General features: G+C 39.4%; 1 protein-coding gene and 1 long non-coding RNA gene across 10 annotated transcripts in view; one reads left to right on the top strand and one right to left on the bottom strand.

Annotated features, from left to right (window-relative positions):
- RYR2 (ryanodine receptor 2) overlaps positions 1-19620 on the top strand; it is a 740314-nt gene that overhangs the window by 707397 nt on the left and 13297 nt on the right. For all 9 annotated transcript variants that reach the window (XM_032883093.1, XM_032883091.1, XM_032883088.1 and 6 more), the window contains 5 exons: positions 621-663; positions 3458-3591; positions 7044-7104; positions 13305-13451; positions 15198-15332. In XM_032883093.1, coding sequence (XP_032738984.1) covers positions 621-663; positions 3458-3591; positions 7044-7104; positions 13305-13451; positions 15198-15332 — 520 coding nt within the window. The remainder of the gene's footprint in view (positions 1-620; positions 664-3457; positions 3592-7043; positions 7105-13304; positions 13452-15197; positions 15333-19620) is intronic.
- LOC116882583 lies at positions 2785-19116 on the bottom strand. Its single transcript, XR_004385666.1, has 5 exons — positions 19078-19116; positions 16822-16975; positions 8367-8628; positions 7015-7166; positions 2785-3054 (listed from the first exon to the last, which is right to left on the bottom strand). It is a non-coding gene; the product is annotated as an uncharacterized LOC116882583 (long non-coding RNA).

The raw sequence follows: 19620 nt of genomic DNA, 5'->3' as shown, positions 1-19620 counted from the left end.
CTTATTCTTAAAAAGTTAACATTTCTATAAACTCCAAGTTCTCAAATAGGGATGGTTTCTTTGTGCATTATAAATGTTTAATTTATCAACTCTAGCTGTTTATACTAAGTCAAATAAGTCTTTCCCTTTAAGTGAACTCAGTGTTAGTCAAGGTGCCAGAATGGTGTTTGGTACCTTGCTTAGTTTCCTTAAGGATAACCAGGGGGAATTAGATGTTTTTTACTTCATGGGAAAAATAATGACAGACTTTTAGGTACTTTAATTTTTAAACACAATTGACGAAAGACTGTATTTGACATTACAAATGACATATACTGACATGTAAATAAATATAACAAGACTGCTTATTAATAAATACGTTCATATTCTTCTCTACTAAAACAGCAGCCCATAGTCTTTTTGTGATTTTGCATGTATATACTGATAGAGTAACATTTAAATAATATTTGATCTACCTAAAATATAGAAAAATTATGGGATAAGATGGGACATAAATTATGATTTTTGTGAATGGAAAGATCTTACGTATTATTTGAAGTATGTTGTATAGTCCAAACAATATACTGTTGCTTGTTTTCTCAAATGATATTATTTTACTTTTATGCTTTTGTATTTTTTAGGTCATTTCCCAACAACTACTGGGACAAATTTGTTAAAAGAAAGGTAATTCTTCTTAAAAAGAATGCATTCTGTTTCTTTCCTAGAGCACACTTCAGATTTGAATTTGATGCGGCTCATATGTAGAATGAAATATTGAGGTGTGCTTTATCTGTCAATGTCATTTCAAAGCGGCAGTGGAATTGAATATGAATTTCAAAAAACTGCATGTAAAAAATACGCATGCGCTGTAGCTATAAGATAAATAAGCACTGTTTTATCTGCCTGTCCTCTGACTCCCGCAAATAAACAGTGCTCGGTCTGCACCGTATCAGGACTTGGTGAGAATTTTCTGAGATTGTTTGGGTAACATAAATTAGCTGATGGCCATTTTCTGATAAGACAGCTATAAATCAGTAGGGCTGGAATCCTACTTTACAGAAGTCAAGTCCTTGCATGACAACAAAGGATCAAGTTTTATTTACTTTATATAAACTTCAAAGATCTTTTTATTTTCATCATGTTTTATCCTTCTGATGCCCACCGCCTCAGAGTGTAGTGGAAAGAACACAGATACAGAGTCAGTAGTCCACCGTGGCACCTGCTAAGTCTCTGATTTTGAGTCAAGGATCATCTCTGCTTTTCCCACACAGAATTTTAATGTTAGATCACATTTTTGAATGAAATATATGCACCATTACTTGTATGTCGTAAAATACTATAGTGATTACATTCTAGCTCCTACTTACTCTTTGAACCTTTCTAATTGCCAAACTGACCCAGCTCACCCTCTGCTCCTTAATGGGTTCTAGCCCCAGGGGATGCTCTGTGGAGTGAACAGGCAGAAGTAGGGGCCGCACGAAGTGGTCTTGTCCCCTTTGATTTCACCAATTCAGTGTTACTCAGGATGGTTCTCCAGGAGCAGCTGCAAATTCTCTATTACCAGTCTCAGGGCAGATGGAGGGCTTGCACCACAAGTTTAAATCAGGTACATGATGAAACCCATTGACCTTCCCCCCCCCCCCCTTAATAGCAAGACTTTCTAGTTGAGAGTAGTGTGTTTTTTATTTTGGTGCAAGTTTTTTGTGTGACCTGGCATTGTGAGTAGCACGGAGCTACTGCCTAGGAGCACATCCAAACTAGGCCAAACATTGAAAGACTTATTTTTAAATAATTTTAAATAGATAATTTGATCATTTTAGTCTCCTTAATTATTTAATGAAGAAGCAGCTTTAAATTGTTAAAGCACAAGTTTCTCAGAAAGAAACTGCATATTCAGGATCAGATGAGCAGTAATTGCAGCAGGACTATTCGTGGCACTCCTGTGTGTGTGTGTGTGTGTGTGTGTGTGTGTGTGTGTGTATGCGCGCGCGCGCGCGCGCTGCCCAGTTTGTTCTCCGGGGAACGAGGTGAGAACACGGTCCAGAGGGAACCCCCACTCAGCTTACCCCAGCCCATCTGTAGTGCCAGGAGAATGACACAGAATGAGTGTTTTCACGAACCTTTGTAATCAGTGTTCACAGACTCTTTACTCTTTCATGTTTCCATTTACTTTCATTATACACCTTTAGAGAAAACTGATTTTTTAAAAGAATTATTTATTTTAGAGAGTGAGAGAACGAGGTGGAGGAGGGGCAGAGGGAGAGAAAGCATCTCAAGCAGACTCCCCGATGAGGGCAGAGCTGGATCCGGGGCTTGATCCCACCACCCTGAGACCACAACCTGAGCCGAAATCAAGACAGACCCTTAACTGACTGAGCCACCCAGGCGCCCCTGAATTTTATTTCTGCTACTCCCTTCTTCCTTCCCATTAGTGTGCTGCTTCACCCACTCTGGCATTCCTTGCCTCCTTTCCCCATGTTATTTCTTCCTCTCCTTCTGCCCTCCTTTCCTACCCCCTTTACCCCTCAGAGCCGGTTGTCTCTCCTGCTTTTCTCTCCTTACTGTTTTTGTTGCCCCCACTTCCACTGTGTGGGGGACTCTAGTGGTCCGTTAGCATTGGGCCAAGACTGGCTGTGTCGCGGAGTGGCACCCCCTGGGCTCAGGGGTGAGCTGTGGGCCCGTGTCTATGCACTGGTCTGAAAACAGGCCAGGTGCATGTGGCCAAGGGACAGAGGGGCCAGAGCGATGACAGGGGTTGCTCAGAAGGGATTCAAACAGTGCCCCGGAACCTATGCTAGGACTGCACTGAAGACAGAAGGGCGGGAGAGACAAGGCTCTGGGGATTGCTGAAGGGCTGCTCCAGTCAGGAAATGATGGGAGTGTTGAATGGTGGGGATGATGGCATCCTGATGCCATCACTAGTGGCCTGCCCTTGGTCAGCAGTGGTCTACACAGACCTTGGCCGCGAGTCAGCTCCTGCCTGATAGCTTTCTCACTCCATCTCTTGCCAAGCTTAGCAACCTTGAGCATGTTCTGTTTTCTAAGACACAACTTCTTTATCTGCAGAGTAGGATCCTAATAACAGGAAAGTTATATACTGTGACAATCCTATGAGGGAGAGCAAGTCAAAGTTCTTACCGTGATTCCTGGCACAAAGTAGGAATTTGGTTGAAGTTCCTTTCATTCCATCTTCTTCTACTTCTCTTACATATTTGGCCTACTCTCTTCCTTTCGAATGCCTTCCTCTTGAGTAAGAAATCTTGTTCCGCTGAGGGGTATTATCTGAAACTCTGTAAGCTTGCTGTGACCTTAAGCAGTGTGATCACAGACAAGGAGCCATAAACAAGAATTTCAAGTGAACTTGAACAAAAGCAAAAATATAATAAGTGTAAAAATAATTAGATATTTGTGTACACAGGCATACAAGGGGTTAGTTAACGCATGAGGCGGGTCAAGTGCTTTTATTCCTGTCCCCCAGGTTATGGATAAGTACGGAGAGTTCTACGGCCGGGACAGAATCAGCGAGCTCCTCGGCATGGACAAAGCCGCTCTGGACTTCAGCGACGCCCGGGAGAAGAAGAAGCCCAAGAAAGACAGCTCCCTGTCGGCCGTGTGAGTACGGCTTATGCCCTTTCCTATAGCTATAGACTGAAAGGAGAAGAAATTCAGACATTTCTGAAATTGCTAGTGCACTGATTTCCTTTCCCTCAATGTCTGAGGCATAGAGAGGAGGGAAACAGAAGATATACCTAAGGTCTGCTTTAAACTTGCAGGTGTTTTCAGTTATGGAATGATTGGATTTTTTTCCTACTAATTTTGGAAGGTGACTTTTTGTTATTTACATAAAGCAAAAATAAATATTTGTGTTTTTAATTTTTTTCTAATCCCTAAATGCCACTTAAGTCAAAGTCAAACATGTGCAAAAGCATGATATTTGACTTTCTTTTCTGATGCTTACTGCCTGAAAAGAGGTTAATCCTTCTTCTGTTCTGGAAAAGGGATCTGTGTAGCCCTTTCATTAGAAATGTTCAAAGTTCACATTCTTTTATTATAATGTGTTTCATTTAAATAGCAAAGACTCCTATGCTAGAAATACTATGCTGTCATGCTGTTACTTGGAAATTTAATTTTAAAATGAGATGCTCCTAATACCATGCTTTTAATGGACTAATTTATTATATAACTAGAAGGATGTGAACCAGTTGAGTTGAATTTGCCTGAGACTAAATTTCACACACACACACACACACACACACACACACACACATAGTGTGAGTGTACATATAAATATATTTTGCAAATTAGATCACCTGTAATTCTGGAATAAATGTTAAGCATACATGCATACAAAAATGTAATTTCTTATTGTAGCCACTTAAATGATTTTAGAAGAAATGTAACAGTTACCTTTCCTTTAATATAAGTCAGCCTTTCCCATTTATATACTTATGGTCTCAGCCAACTAGGGATGTGATGATGACTTTGAAACTGTAGATATGTGAGGCTCTGTAGGGAAGTATTACTTTGTCTCAGATAAATATTTTAGCTAACATTTAAAAAAAGAAAACCACTTTGGCTGACCTATCTTATCAGCCATATATTTTTTATCTATCTGAAAAGTTGTTAGGGCTAGTGGGTTTTTTTGTTTTTTTTTTTTTAAAGATTTTTTTTTATTTATTTGACAGAGAGAGAGAGAAAGACCACAAGTAGCAGAGAGGCAGACAGAGAGAGAGTGGGGGAAGCAGGCTCCCCGCCGAACAGAGAGTCTGATGCGGGGCTCGATCCCAGAACCCCGAAATCATGACCCGAGCCGAAGGCAGAGTCTTAACCCACTGAGCCACCCAGGCGCCCCAGGGCTAGTGGTTTTTAAAAATAATTTGGACTCAGTTGAAAATCAGACAAGCAAACATATGACAAACTGTAAATTTAGATCCAAAATACCACCTCGGTGCTTTAAGAAAAACACATGTGGGACTTAAAGACTGTGTCGCTGTATAGAAAATGAAGCACACTGATGCTGCTTAGAACTAAGACCCTTATGCTAGAATTTCAGATAAAACAAGGGTCAGAGTGGTGCTGACTTTCTACTAGTATTTTCAGATCTCTGACAAACAATGTAGAATCAACAAGTTTCACTGTGTTATACACTTTCCCTGGCCATCTTTATAACCCTAGAACACAAGTCTGAAAAAATGGAAGTAAAGTTCAGACTGGTTTTTTTATTGTTGGGTTTTTTTCCCACTATGAACAAATAGTTTCAAATGAGGGGAATTTTCCATTGTTTCACCTAGGAAATGTTTCCAAGTTTGACTCCTTGCAAAGGACCAAGAAATTAATGTGGCATAATACATTTTTTTTCTTAGTTTTTTTTTTCCTTAGGCATTAATACTTTTAAATTGATTCATTTATTTGTGATGTATTTATCTGCCAATCAAAAATATAGGGCTTGTCAATCAAATAAGTGGCCAGATTACCTCCTGGGGACAGAATGACAGCTAGCAGCCTGCATCTTTTTCATTTGTGTCTTTATGGGGACCCGTATCTCAAAATTCTCTAGCAAAATTCCTCAGCTTCTGGCTGAAAGTTTCCCCTGAACCACGTGCTGTGGTGAGGTGAATACATGTCCTGGCTGGCCTAGATCAGGTATGGCCCATCCCTGGGGGTGGGTCAGCCCACCCAAACAGTAGGACTGCCCCCGATTGGTTAGAAAAGAGTGTCCCACACTACGAAAAGGATATGCTGCTTCATGATATTGATAGCAATCTTGTCATCCTAATGTTTGATAGGGATGAAAAATGAGAATGGTGTTTTAAATAAGTAAGAAACTGATATAGGACATTCAGGCATCCTGATAGAAATACTTACTATTTTTTTTTTTTTTTAGGTTGCTTTCATGGGAAATAATCATGCCATTGAGCATTTTACCGCATTAAGAAAATATAGTCTTATATTGAAACCCATTGTAAATATTCACAGAACTCTTAAAAATATTCTTTCGCAGGGACACCTGGGTGGCTCAGTCAGTTGAGCATCAGACTCTTGGTTTTGGCTCAGGTCCTGATCTCAGGGTTGTGGGATGGAGCACGTTGTAGGGCTCCACGCACAGCAGGGAGTCTGCTGGAAATTCTGTCTCCCTCTGCCCCTCCCTCCACTCTGTCTCTCTCTAAAATACATTATAAAAATCTTTATTAAAAAATGTTATTTAGTAATAAAATTGATTCCTTAATTTTTGAGTGTGAAGTCTCCTAAGAAGTCAGCTTTGATTAGCCATGATCGATCCTACCACTTGTAATAAAAGATCGGCATTTTTCAATGAGTAAAGAAGTAATCAAAGATTAAGACAATAAGTCTAGAGAAGCCTTTATGAAAATAATGCTAATATTATATTGCATTATATCAAATACCTGGCATATTGGAAAGGCGAACAAAGTTAGACTTTTTAACCCGTAAATCAGTGGCAAGTTCTGAAAAAAATGAAAATAGAAAGTGTGTTTTAATACGTGTGTATTTAATCTGCAAAGACCATAAATACTTATGCTAAGATTTATTCTCTCAACATGTATTTACTGAGACATATTCCATGTATGATATAAATGTGCTTGGTTGGCTAGGGAGCTCACAGACTAGGGAGAGAGGCATAAATGTACATACATAGATACCTATGTACCCACAATCACAAAACAATGTGGGAAATCATAGTAAGTCCAAGCCTACAAGGTGCTTTGGGAACCAAGGGGGTGAATCCCTTCTTGGGTAGAGAGGCTTTTGAAAACAAAAGGAAACACAAACAAGATGAAAAAGCCCTTTCATTGCTAAACTAAGAATAGTTGTAAAATGAATATGCCTCTTTATGCAAGTGTTTATCAGTGTAAGTAAAAATTATTTTGTTGGAATGTATGTACCAATGTATAATGAAAGCTAGTGAGGATACTTGATGTACACATTGGTTAATTTAGCAGTTTCCAGAGATCATTCTCACATAAATGAGTTTACCTTATATTTAATGTAGGACAAGAAAGCACTTCATGTACATACCTACAAATTCTTCTTTTTTGTCTTTCCAGATTGAACTCTATCGACGTGAAGTATCAGATGTGGAAACTCGGAGTCGTCTTCACTGACAACGTAAGCCCTCCTTCATTTCCATAAAGTACACCACACTCACATTAGAGGAGTCTGCTGGGCTTCTGCAGAGGGATCAACAGTTACTTAAGAAAGTTAATCAAGTATCAATTCATTTAATACAGATCATTACTTGACAATGACCCAGGGAAATACATGGTTAATTAGCTGATCTCTCATCCAATTTCTTTCAATAGCCAAAAGATTAACATGAAAATATATTTACATAAGAAAAAGAAACTGAGATGGCAAATTCATGTGTATTTTCATTTAGGTTTTAGTTGGACAATGGCATACTTCAAAGTTTTCTAGATGTTAAAATGAAAGTTCTAAGTTAATAAAATTTAAAAACACTGATAAATTTTTTTCTCCAATTAAGTATGTTAAATTATTATATTTTTTATTCTTGATCAGTCCTTTTCTCAAAGAGCCTAGGAGCCTATGAACTAAAACATAGGGCCCAAGTGTATGTCCAAATATAAGGAACAAAAATCCCCTAGTACTAAGAGCCACTAGCTGTCAGCTCAGTCACATTTTATTACCATGGCTTGCTCCACAGCCTAACATTTTTGACTTTTAGAATTTTCAGTTTAAGATTTTATTTATTTATTTAACAGAGAGATAGAGAGCACAAGTAGACAAAGTGGCAGACAGAAGGAGAGGGAGAAGCAGGCTCCCCACCGAGCAGAGAGCCTGATGCGGGGCTCTATCCCAGGACCCTGGGATCATGACCTGACCTGAAGGCAGCCACTCAACTCACTGAGCCACCCAGGCGCCCCTAGAATTTTCAGTTTAAAAATTGTTACCATCACCTATTTTTATGCTTCCATTTGCTTTCTATGGGAAGTTGCTGGAGATGGTCCCAAAACTCCGCTGGATGGATCAACTACACTTTTGCCATGGGGTCTCAGCTCATCTCCTCCTGCTGGCTCATAATCCTCTTACCATCCTCACACACCTATGAAGGGGAACGTACGAACATATCCAAAGGCTTAGTCCTAGACCTTCCACTGTTTTTGCTTCTGTGCTTTCTCCCTTGGACATCTCATTTAGTCTCAAAATGTCACTCTAATTGGCATTGACTTTTACAGTGAACATTAGTTCTATTCTCCTGAAGGCCCATGACACCCTCCAAATTCTCCTGCCTCTATCACCACCTAGCCATGGGCCTAGAACTCTGGGTCTCTTGGAGAACTCTCCAAAGAGCCCCAAAACAAGTCTTGTAAGTATGGAAGCATCTCCTGTGAGTATAAAGACCAACTCACCTCCAGCACTGGTGTTTTCCATTCAAGTAGCCGTGCCATCTTGGCCTCTGGAGGTCTGTCCTCCTTCACCCCCTCATATGCCACAGTACTTGCATCGTGTGTAATACTCCTCTTGCCATGCAGTTCTCGTCCAGAGAATCGGGGCATGAACAGATTTCTTCCCGATATATTACTATGATACATCATTCATCTTCCTGCAGATTCATGGCTTCTCTTTGGCCAGTCACCTTTCAACATGTCTTTATTCTTCACAGTGCAGTATCTGTCTGAAACACAGCTGAGGTTACTGGATGCAGTACAAGATTCCTAGTTAAATTTAAATTTCAGATAACTAAATGTAGACATCCCAAATACTGCATGGGACATACTTAAACTAAAAATTATTTATTCTTGGGGCATCTGGCTGGCCCAGTCAGTGGAACACATGACTCCTGATCTTGGGGTTGTTTGAGACCCACACTAGGGTGTGGAGAGTACTTAAAAATAAAATATTCTCTCTTAAATAAGTGACTAAAATCTTAAAGAACATTAATAATAAAAGTTAGTTCTTCTTTACCTGACGTTCTGCTGTACCTTGGAAGCCTGTGTTTTTATTTGCTAACTCTGGCCGTCTAAGCAGAGCCCAAGTGGAGTCTACACATGTATCCTTGGCTCAGTTTATCACCTGCATTAGGCACCTCACTCATCTTATGCACACAAATTTGTCCTTGCTCCTCACTCTTTGCATTTCTTAATAGCCTGCTAGATGTGTCCATCCAGATGTCCCATGAAAAATGTATCTCCCCTCTCCCTTTCCACTAAATGCAGTGCCCTATCTGCCATTTCCTCTTTCTCTCAGTGTCTTATTCTTCTACACTCAAATGACCAGCTTGGGCTCCTCTTTTTCCTTCCAACATATACATTTAATTATTTTAATAATCGTATTGTTTTTCTGTCCTCAGTGATTCTCCCTTTTGCCCTGGCCAGTTCCGCTGCTAGTCATGGCTCTCAAAACCTCACCCACCCGTGGGGTCAGCCAGTGGTATCCCAACATGATGGCTTTGCCACTTAGACCTTCTTTTAGGAGGTTGCTTGACCTGAGTGAGCTCACTTTTCCTCATTTGTAAATTTGGAGCTAAAACTGCCTCCTTACCAGGGATCTTGCTAGAATAAAATGAGAGACTGTATGTGCAAATATATGGGGCAGTGACCAGCACTTGGTAGGTGCTCAAGACATGTTCTTCATAAGATGCTGCTTTTCATACACCATTATTCTGTACAATGCTCCAGGGGCTCCCATAGGCCAAAAGATGTGCCCGCACCCCTCACATGGGCTTAAGGCCTTCCAACCCTGGGGTACATTTCGACTCATCTTCTGAAACGCTGCCAAACCAAACGGAGCACATTCTGCATAGTCTTATCTCAGCGTCTGTTTTCAAATACTTTTTTTTTTTTTCAGCCTGATTTCTAACGTAAGCCCCAAGCTGCCCATAAAAACTCTGTACCATCTCAGCCCCCTGTTTGTTTTTGTTCTAAGGCTTAAGATACACTCTGGTCAAAATGGAGGTTTCCACCCCTTCCCAAAATAGGTAGCTCCCAACCCTACTGGCAAAAAGATAACTTTTGCCCAAGAGACTCTAATCCAAAAAGTAAGCATGATCACAGTATCTTTTCCTCTACTTTATTCATTCCCCTCCCCTCAAAAAGCATATACATTTTCTAGCCTCTGAAAAGTTAATCCCTTACATTGATTGTAATCAGAATTTCTACAGAGAGTACCAATTGTATCATGAGATCTGTGTTTTCTGCTCGACATGTTTTGGCTCACATAAAGTGAGATGCTTGATTAAGAATATGCCATGATATGATATTCTCAGTAGATGATGAGAAAGCATTTGACAAAGTACAGCATCCTTTCTTGATCAAAACTCTTCACAGTATAGGGACAGAGGGTATATACCTCAATATCATCAAAGCCTTCTATGAAAAACCTACAGTGAATATCATTCTCAAGGGGAATAACTGAGAGCTTTTCCCGTAAGGTCAGGAACACAGCAAGGATGTCCACTATCACCACTGCTATTCATCATAGTACTAGAAATCCTAGCCTTGGTAATCAGACAACAAAAATAAAAGGCAACCAAGTCAGCAAAGAGGAAGTCAAACTCTCACTCTTTGCAGATGTTATGATACTTTATGTGGAAAACCCAAGACTCCACTCCAAAACCGCTAGACTTCATACAGGAATTCAGTAAAGTGTTAGGATATAAAATCAATGCACAGAAATCAGGTGCATTTCTATACCCAATAGCAAAACAGAAGAAAGAGAAATTAAGGAGTCAATCCCATTTACAATGCACCCAAAACCATAGGGTACCTAGAAATAAATCTAACCAAAGAGGCAAAGACTCTGTACTCAGAAAACTATAAAGTATTCATGAAAGAAATTAAGGAAAACACAAAGAAATGGAAAAATGTTCCATGGACTAGAAGAACAAATATTGTGAAAATGTCTATGCTACCTACAGCAATCTATACATTTAACACAATCTCTATCAAAATACCATCAATTTTTTCCAAAGAAATGGAACAAATAATTTAAAATTTATATGGAACCAGAAAAGACCCTGAATAGCCAGAGGAATGTTGAAAAAGCCAAAGTTGGTGGCATTGCAATTCCAGACTTCAAGCTCTATTACAAAGCTGTCATCACCACAAAAGTATGGTACTAGCACAAAAACAGACACATAGATCACTGGAACATAATAGAGAACCCAGAAATGGACCCTCAGCTCTATGGTCAACTAATCTTTGACAAAGCAGGCATGAATGTCCAACGGAAAAAACACAGTCTCTTTGACAAATGGTGTTGGGAAAATTGGACAGCCACATGCAGAAGAATGAATGGACCATTTCCTTACAGCACACACGAAAACAGACTCAAAATGGTTGAAAGACCTCAGTGTGAGGCAGGAGTCCATCAAAATCCTTGAGAACATAGGCAGCAACCTCTTCAACCTCAGCTGCAGCACTTCTTCCTAGAAACACAGCCAAAGGCAAGGAAAGCGAGGGCAAAAATGGAAAAGCTTTTACACAGCAAAGGAAACAGTCAACAAAATCAAAAGACAACTGACAGAATGGGAGAAGATGTTTGCTAATGACCTATCAGATAAAGGGCTAGTATCCTAAATCAATAAAGAACTTATCAAACTCAACACCCAAAGAACAAATCATCCAACCAAGAAAAGGGCAGAATACATGAACAGACATTTCTCCAAAGACAACATCCAAATTGTCAACAGACACATGAAAAAGTGTTCAACATCACTTGGCATCAGGGAAATACAAATCAAAACCACAGTGAGATGCCACCTCACAACAGTCAGAATGGCTAAAATTAACAAGTCAAGAAATGACAGATGTTGGTGAGGCTGCCAAGAAAGGGGAACCTCTGGGCGCCTGGGTGGCTGAGAGGGTTAAGCCTCTGCCTTCAGCTCAGGTCATGATCCCAGGGTCCTGGGATCGAGTCCCACATCGGGCTCTCTGCTCAACGGGAGCCTGCTTCTTTCTCTCCATCTGCCTGTCATTTCCTCTGTGCTCTCTCTCTGGCAAATAAATAAATAAAATCTTAAAAAAAAAGGGGGGGGAACCTCCTACACTGTTGGTGGGAATGTAAGCTGGTGCAGTCACTCTGGAAAACAGTATGGAGGTTCCTCAAAAAGTTGAAAATAGAGCTATTCTATGACCCAGCAATCGCTCTACTGGGTATTTACCCTAAAGATACAAATTTAGTGATTTGAAGGGGCACGTGCACCTAAGTGTTTACAGCAGGACTGTCCACAATAGCCAAACTATGGGAAGAACCTAGATGTCCATCAACGGATGAATGGATAAAGAGGATGTGGTATATATATACAATGGAATACTATGCAGCCATCAAAAGAAACGAAATCTTGCCATTCGCAATGATGTGGATGAAACTAGAGGATATTATGCTAAGTGGAAATAAGTCAATCAGAGAAAGACAATTATCATATGATCTCTCTGAGGAATTTGAGAGAGTGTGGTGTATCCTGGGGGGTAGGGAGGGAAAAAATGAAACAAGATGGGATCAGGAGGGAGACAAACCCCTAAGAGACTCTTAAGCTCACAAAACAAATTGAGGGTTGCTGGGTAGGTGAGGGGGTAGGGATAGGGTGGCTTAGTGATGGACACTGGGGAGAGTATGTGATATGATGGGTGCTGTGAAGTGTGTAAGCCTGATAATACACAGACTTGTACCCCTGGGACAAATAACATTATATGTTAATTAAAAAAAGACATCACATATAATCTAACTAGTAGGTCTCAACAAACACTGATTTAGTTAAGTAAATGAAAAATAGGGAAGGTAAGCTGGTTGGTTCTTTGGTTGACTTTAGAGCAGGGGGTCCCAGCAGGGGCAGTTTTGTCCCCCAAAGTGACATTTGGCAATGTCTGGGGACATCTTTAGTGGCCATAGCTATGGAGGAGCTGCTACTGGCATCTGATGGGTAGAGACCAGGGTTATTACTAACCATCCTACAATGCCCTGGACAGTCCCCACAACAAAGAATTACCCAGTGTAAACTTGTCAGTAGTGCATAGGTGGAGATCCCTTATTATCAAATATTGTCAATAAAACTTTGTGGGGAAAATTCTCAAGAACATTATCTCTGTTATAAAGGAGAGAAGGGACATTGAATCTCTCAGAACAAACTAAAGGATAATAAAATACACAAACTGATATAACTAATTAGAATGATATAAATGTATAGACTAAGAAGGGAGTAAATGAAGTGATTATAAGAGTCTCATGCTCTACCGACTGAGCTAGCCGGGCAAATGAAGTGATTATAGTAGAATGAAATCAGAGTAGCTTTTGATAATAGTCACTCATTCTATCTTCTAATATGCTTCCCTCCTGTTTTGTCTTCTCAGTCCTTCCTCTACCTGGCCTGGTATATGACTATGTCCGTTCTTGGACACTATAATAACTTCTTTTTTGCTGCTCATCTTCTTGACATTGCTATGGGATTTAAGACGCTAAGAACCATCTTGTCATCGGTAACTCACAATGGCAAGCAGGTAAAAGTTGATCTTTTTTTCCCTCCTGCAAAAACCAAAAAAACCCAACAAATATACTAACCTAAAGAAACCCAACCTCCAATGGCAACGTACAGATTTTTGTGAATGGAGGATCTGTACTTTTCTTTTATAAACCATGAAAGTTATTAAGAGTCCCCCTAAACCCACATTCGAGTCTGGGCTTGACTGAGTCACTGAGTAACCTTGGATAACTAACTTACTTAACATTTTTAAAACTACTCATTTTGTAAAATGAATACAATAAAAGTACCTGCCTTTTAGAGTTTGGGGGAAAATTAAATAAAAACATAAAAGTGTTATTATGGGGTGTTAGCACAGGCCCCAACACATACAAAACACCCCCAGGAAATAGTTCATTTTTCCCCAATACAATATTTACTCCATTTGATACCAGAGGGAACCAAAATATGTCATAGCATCCAGAGCCACTAGTTGTAACAGTAATAAAACACGACATGCCACATTCTTATTTTAACATACTATTTCAAAAGTGGGTATCTAGGTATTCTTTTCTCCACTTTTAAATTGGGTGGAAAAAAATAATGTTTCACACTTGACAGGTCATACCTAGAGTACTTACCTTATAATGGTTTAGTTCCAAATAATCAATTTATGTTTCAATGGAGTCCAACTGTAATGTCATTTTACTGTAGAAGCATGTATTAATTGATTCATTCTCTATCCAGTATCCACTGGGAGGTAACACATTCTATGTCAGTTATTTGACTTAACAGAGTCCTCTCCCCGAATTTTATAATCCAGCATATTTTTAAATCCATGCCCCTGCAAAAAACTTGAACCATGTCCACTGTTAATTTCACATGATTCACAGTTAAATTTTCATGATCTTTAGTTTCCCAAATTTCAACACATTGTTCTTACATGTCACTTTAGTTTCTGAATGTATGACTTTAGCAAAAAAGTATATTATGTTTATTCACTTAGAGTATTGAGTTCCTCAAATACTTAAAAAACTGAAGATGCTGAATCTATCGTATATTTTCACACAAAAGTTCTGGCACTAGTTTCAATTAACTTCTAAAATTCTGCTGTGATTATTCCTTTTTATTTTTTTTTTTTTTTGAGCTATCAGTTTTTCATTTGCAGCAATCTAGAAAGCTTCATAGACTTACAGGTAAAACATGCAGAAATTTACAGTGGCATTGTACTTAATTTGTAGAAGTGAATTAAGCCCTCTATTCAGATAACATGTTTTCTCCAGATAATTTTAAGGTGATTTTTGAACGACTTAAGATGTGCTGCCACAGGGCACAACATAGGCATTCACTGTAGTCAGAGGAAGTAGAAAGAAAAAGAATTCATTTTGGTGTGTTTAGAATTTCTGTGATAAAACCAGAAACATAATTTCACCAACCTGGTGAAAGTTATGTTTTCAACATTTATATGCTCTGATCAACTTGGACATGAAAATAAATCAGAGTTTATTCCTATTCCAGCTGTAGTATGCATTTACTAGCCAATTAAGTAGGCAATTTTTGCATGAAATAGTCTGAAAACTTGATAAAATAAAGAGAATATGAAAATAAATCCTCCCCGGGGGGGGGGGGTAAGAAAGGTATGGAGTAAGGTATGGATGCCATTACTTTCCAGTCCATAGATCCAACTATGTGCTCATAGAATGCTTTCCTCCCACACTGATGTCAAATATGCCAGGCATATATGTCTTATTTTCTAATGCATGTTCACTGTCACCTTGCTTTCCAGCTTGTATTAACTGTTGGCTTATTAGCTGTTGTTGTATACCTATATACTGTTGTGGCATTCAATTTTTTCCGGAAATTCTACAATAAAAGTGAAGACGGTGATACTCCAGATATGAAATGTGATGATATGCTAACGGTAAGTTCATACACTTGATCTCATATGAATGAAAAAATTCTCCTCCTTCTTCAGTCTGAGTGGTCAGTGTAGTTATTCTTCAGCCATGTGGAAGAGAAAACAGCATGCACAGTAAAAAGTTGTGTGGCAAACAAACAAACGTTTTCAATTTTTTATGGAACATCAAGGACCATTTCTACCATTTTTGCACATCAGCTGCAGCAACCTGATAATGAGGAGATTTCCTGCATAAAGAACTTAGAACTGGGAGGCTCACTATCAGCACTTTAGCTTACTGGTTCAGAGAGTCCAGGACAGCAAGTAATATTATTTCCTTGGAGACTATTTTGAAGCCTTAGTGACTTGTTCACTTTAATGGTATTAACTGACATCACTGAAGTCAAATATACATCTCTTAAAAGAACTGTTGGTTTTTGCTTTTATATTCAGTATCCTGGCTTAAATTATCTTTTTAGTCTTGATTTTAAAATCAGTGGATGTGAAAGTTTTCATATTGGTCTATATCACTGTTCCGTAACCCACCGCTCTGAAAATGGCAAATCAGAAGCTATCCAACATGAGATCTTAGATTGGAAATATGTACCTCTAGCTGAAAGGAGGCGAATTCTTCAATGACATCAAATCAAATTAGCTACATAAATGGGGTTAGTGGGGTAAGAGACTAACAAACTGATGGTAAAATTAGTCTAGAAAAAATAAACATCCCAAAAGAATAGTGAGAGAGAACTAATATTACAAAAACTATGATAAATCTATGGGGCAGGATAGAGTCAGAAATACATTCAGATACACTTGGGAAATTAAAAATATGATAAAAGTGGCTTTTGAAATCATGACTGAAGAATTCAATAAATGGTGTTGGTACTATGGATGTGCTTTTGAGGAAATTTTGATAAAAATTGGTATCAGCCTAGCTCTTTAAATAAAAAAAATTCTGAACGGAACAAATATTTTAATGCAAAGAAAGTTAGAATTTGACTTTTGAAATAATAACAACAATTTTTAAGTGGGAAATGGTATTTCTGAGTATGACATAAAACCTGAGATGCATGGAAGCCTAAAAACTTACTTTAAAAAGGATCAACTATAAGCAAAATATTAAAGACAAGTGAGAAACTGAGAAAAATAAACTCAACACTATAACAAAGGGCCAGTGCCCTTAATTTACTGAGTCCTTATTACATCACTAGGAAATAAGCCAATAGAAAAATGAACAGACTATGTCTAGACAACTCATGGTAAAATTCAATCAGCTTATAAATTGGGAAAATGCTTACCCTCTATTGTAATTAAAGAAATGTGAATCAGAACAACTGGCCGCCCCTTTTTACCTTTCAGGTTTGCAAAATATTAAAGTCTGTTAATACCCACAGTTGTGATACTGATGGGAAAACTGGCACTTTCATAAACACTTGTTGGGAATTTAAATCAACACAATGATTTTAGAGAAATTTTGCAATGTCATTCTCACATTTTTAATTGTACTTACCCTTTTCCTTGTCAGTTCCACTACTAGTATTGATGTAAATGTTTATTTACAAATATGCTCCTGTATGTCCAAGGATACTTGCTGCTACCACAATTATCAATAGAGTCCTGATTAAGTCATTTATGGCAAATCCATACAACAGGAAAGTAGGTAGCTATTTAAAAATAAGATGGGAAAAAAATAAAAAATAAAAGATAGATCTCTACATGTTGATATACAAAGGCATACAAATTGCTTTTAAGTGGAGGGGAAGCAGATCTTCAGTAGTATCATAAAATCCTAATTGTGTGTACACCCTACACACACACACACACACACTAGAATGTACATATTAGATATGCTACAATATGGACACAGGAAGGATACATAGGAAACTGTTAACAAGGGTTCCTACAGGGAGCAGGACTAGATTAGGGAGCAAATAAACTTATATAGTAAGAGACTGGTCACTGGTAGCATAACACCCACCAGAGTCACTAACGTGCAACACTTTACAATCAGTAAGGAAGTACTTTAGAGATCCTTTACCTCCTCTTCTGGGAGCTGCTTTTAATATCCACTTTGCTTCTCTACCTGATGACCCTGAAGACTAGGGATAGAAGCTGGCTAGAGGCAGGGAGGGGACCTGAAGGCTGGAGGAGGCGACAAGGCACAGGAGAAACTGAGTAAGTACTAACAGCAGGCCACTGTGTCTCCATGGACTCCAGGGAGATTCATTTCTCTGCCAGGAGAACCCTCTCCCACCCTGTCCCCCGTGGTTAAATCTCAAAGTCCATGCTCCGTAGGTCAGAAGGTTTACTAAGATCATTCATTCTCAGAGGGGATGGTCCTTATGCTTTGCTGAAGAATGCTGGAAAGGCGGGATGACTTTAGGGAGTAGCATTGAGTGACCTGTCTTAGGGAGTAGAAACAGTGTGGCCTTCATCCCCCTACCTCCTACCACAATGGGTCCCCTGCAATATCTTGGTCTCTCCTTCTAATGTCATGAGTCAGATTTGACCTGTTCAGTTATCCTAATGGTATCCTTGGATGACTACATTTTGAATATCACTCTCAGTATGTGTTTCTACTGCTTTTGTGAATTTTGCCAATGTACTTATTATGAGAAGAATCCAGACGTGCTTTGAACAAGAGGTCGGTTAGGAAGACAACTAACTGCCTTTACCAATTGCAGGGGGTAAGTATAGAGAAGGTAGAGAAATAAGGTTTCTTGATGTTTTCAACTATGGGCTCAAGACTGAGCCTGGATTTTGCTCGGTTGAAGGGGTTTCTGCCCGTACAAGTGAGACTACCTATGACCAGCTGTGTGTGCGTGTTTATATCTCTAAAGCTTTCTGTCTTGCCTTTGGCTGGGGTGAGGTTGGGGGCACCACAAGGATACCTCTTAGATGTTTGTTCTTGCAAAAGACGTCTCAATGCCATGATACAAACAGCTCAGTCATAACTATGTGCGGCTTTTGAGTGGACCATCCAGACAAGAGGCTGTGTAGCTTTGCACATGCTCCCATCTAGCTGATGGTGTTTAAGAACTGTCGCACCAGAGGCCACGTGACCTAGATTTCTCTTGTAGTGTTAGGTCTCAAAACGCCTTTTAATCTGTCTCTTACTGATACTCCTGCTGCGAGGCGTGAACAAGCCAACAACACGTAAGATGTAACTGATCACTGATGGTAGTGATCACTGATGGTAGTGCTCATCAGAAGTCACGGCTTAGCACAACCAAGCAGGCAGCAAGGCTGAAGGATGGAGTAGGAGGTGGTCAGGTTTGATTTCTTTCATGTGCTTCTCAAAGGAGAATCCTTCCTTTACATCCACCTCTAGCATTTAGTCTTCACAGGGGAGAACTAGTATTGTTGGCTTGAGATAGGTTTTCTTCACTCATGCCCTACTTTCTGGGCATCATGCTAAGCTTCCACTGCCTTTGTTATTTCTGGTTGTTTCGTAGGATATTGTAGGAACATTTTAGGTTTTCTCAGGGTCCTTGATCACCTGCCAGTGTTTCAAACTTAACAGCAGGTGGCGCTATAGCTGCAGTTTTTCAGACTAGGTGATGCTTCAGATTTGGCTGGCTCCCCCCCTTCCTTCCTCCCTCCTTTCCTTTCTCTTTTTTTCCTTCTCTACTTATTTATTTATTAAGGTGTAATCATTGTCCTTAGTTCTGATTTCTGTGCTGAGAGACTGGTAATAGATGATTTTTGACGTAGAACCATAATAACAGACTCTTGCCTTTTGTTCCCCCTGAACAATTTTTTTTACCTTAAATCTTTAAGGTTCCTGAAGGCGGAAGGTCTCATCTTCTGTAACTTCTTCCTGCTGAATAGGGCATAGATTTGTCCCTACCTACTCGGGTCAACATTGGTCAGCTGGGGAGTGTATAGGGGAGTTACAAAAGATGGAGGCATATGAATCCAACACCGAGAGTAAAGAAGTGTCTCTGTGGAGAAAAAAAAAAGTGTCTCTGTGTGTGGTCAGGATCATCTGCCCACGTGAAGTCATTATAGTCAGGGACTGTCCCATAGTGAGCTTTGAGGCTCCTTTTACCAGGAGGGCTGTTTTATGCTTAGCTAAAGCCTTTGTTTGCAACTGTACCTCAAAAGAGGTGGCTTCTAGGATAAATGTGACTAAGGAATAATACCATCGAGACCTCTTTGTTTGAGGTAAAACGTTAATATTCTAATTACAAAGGATCAGTGGCAAGTGGGAGAAAGTTTGTCTCAGGAGATAAGGCTATCCCCAAGTGCATAATCCAATCCAATCATAAAGGAAGCGGGGCCATCCATTATCTCCACAAGTCCATAG

Source organism: Lontra canadensis, unplaced genomic scaffold, assembly GCF_010015895.1.
Source record: "Lontra canadensis isolate GAN:19392208 unplaced genomic scaffold, GSC_riverotter_1.0 scaffold85, whole genome shotgun sequence".
NCBI classification, from domain to species: Eukaryota; Metazoa; Chordata; class Mammalia; order Carnivora; family Mustelidae; genus Lontra; species Lontra canadensis.
The sequence above is the reverse complement of the archived record's forward strand: the minus strand, read 5'-3'. Positions and strand labels throughout refer to the sequence as shown.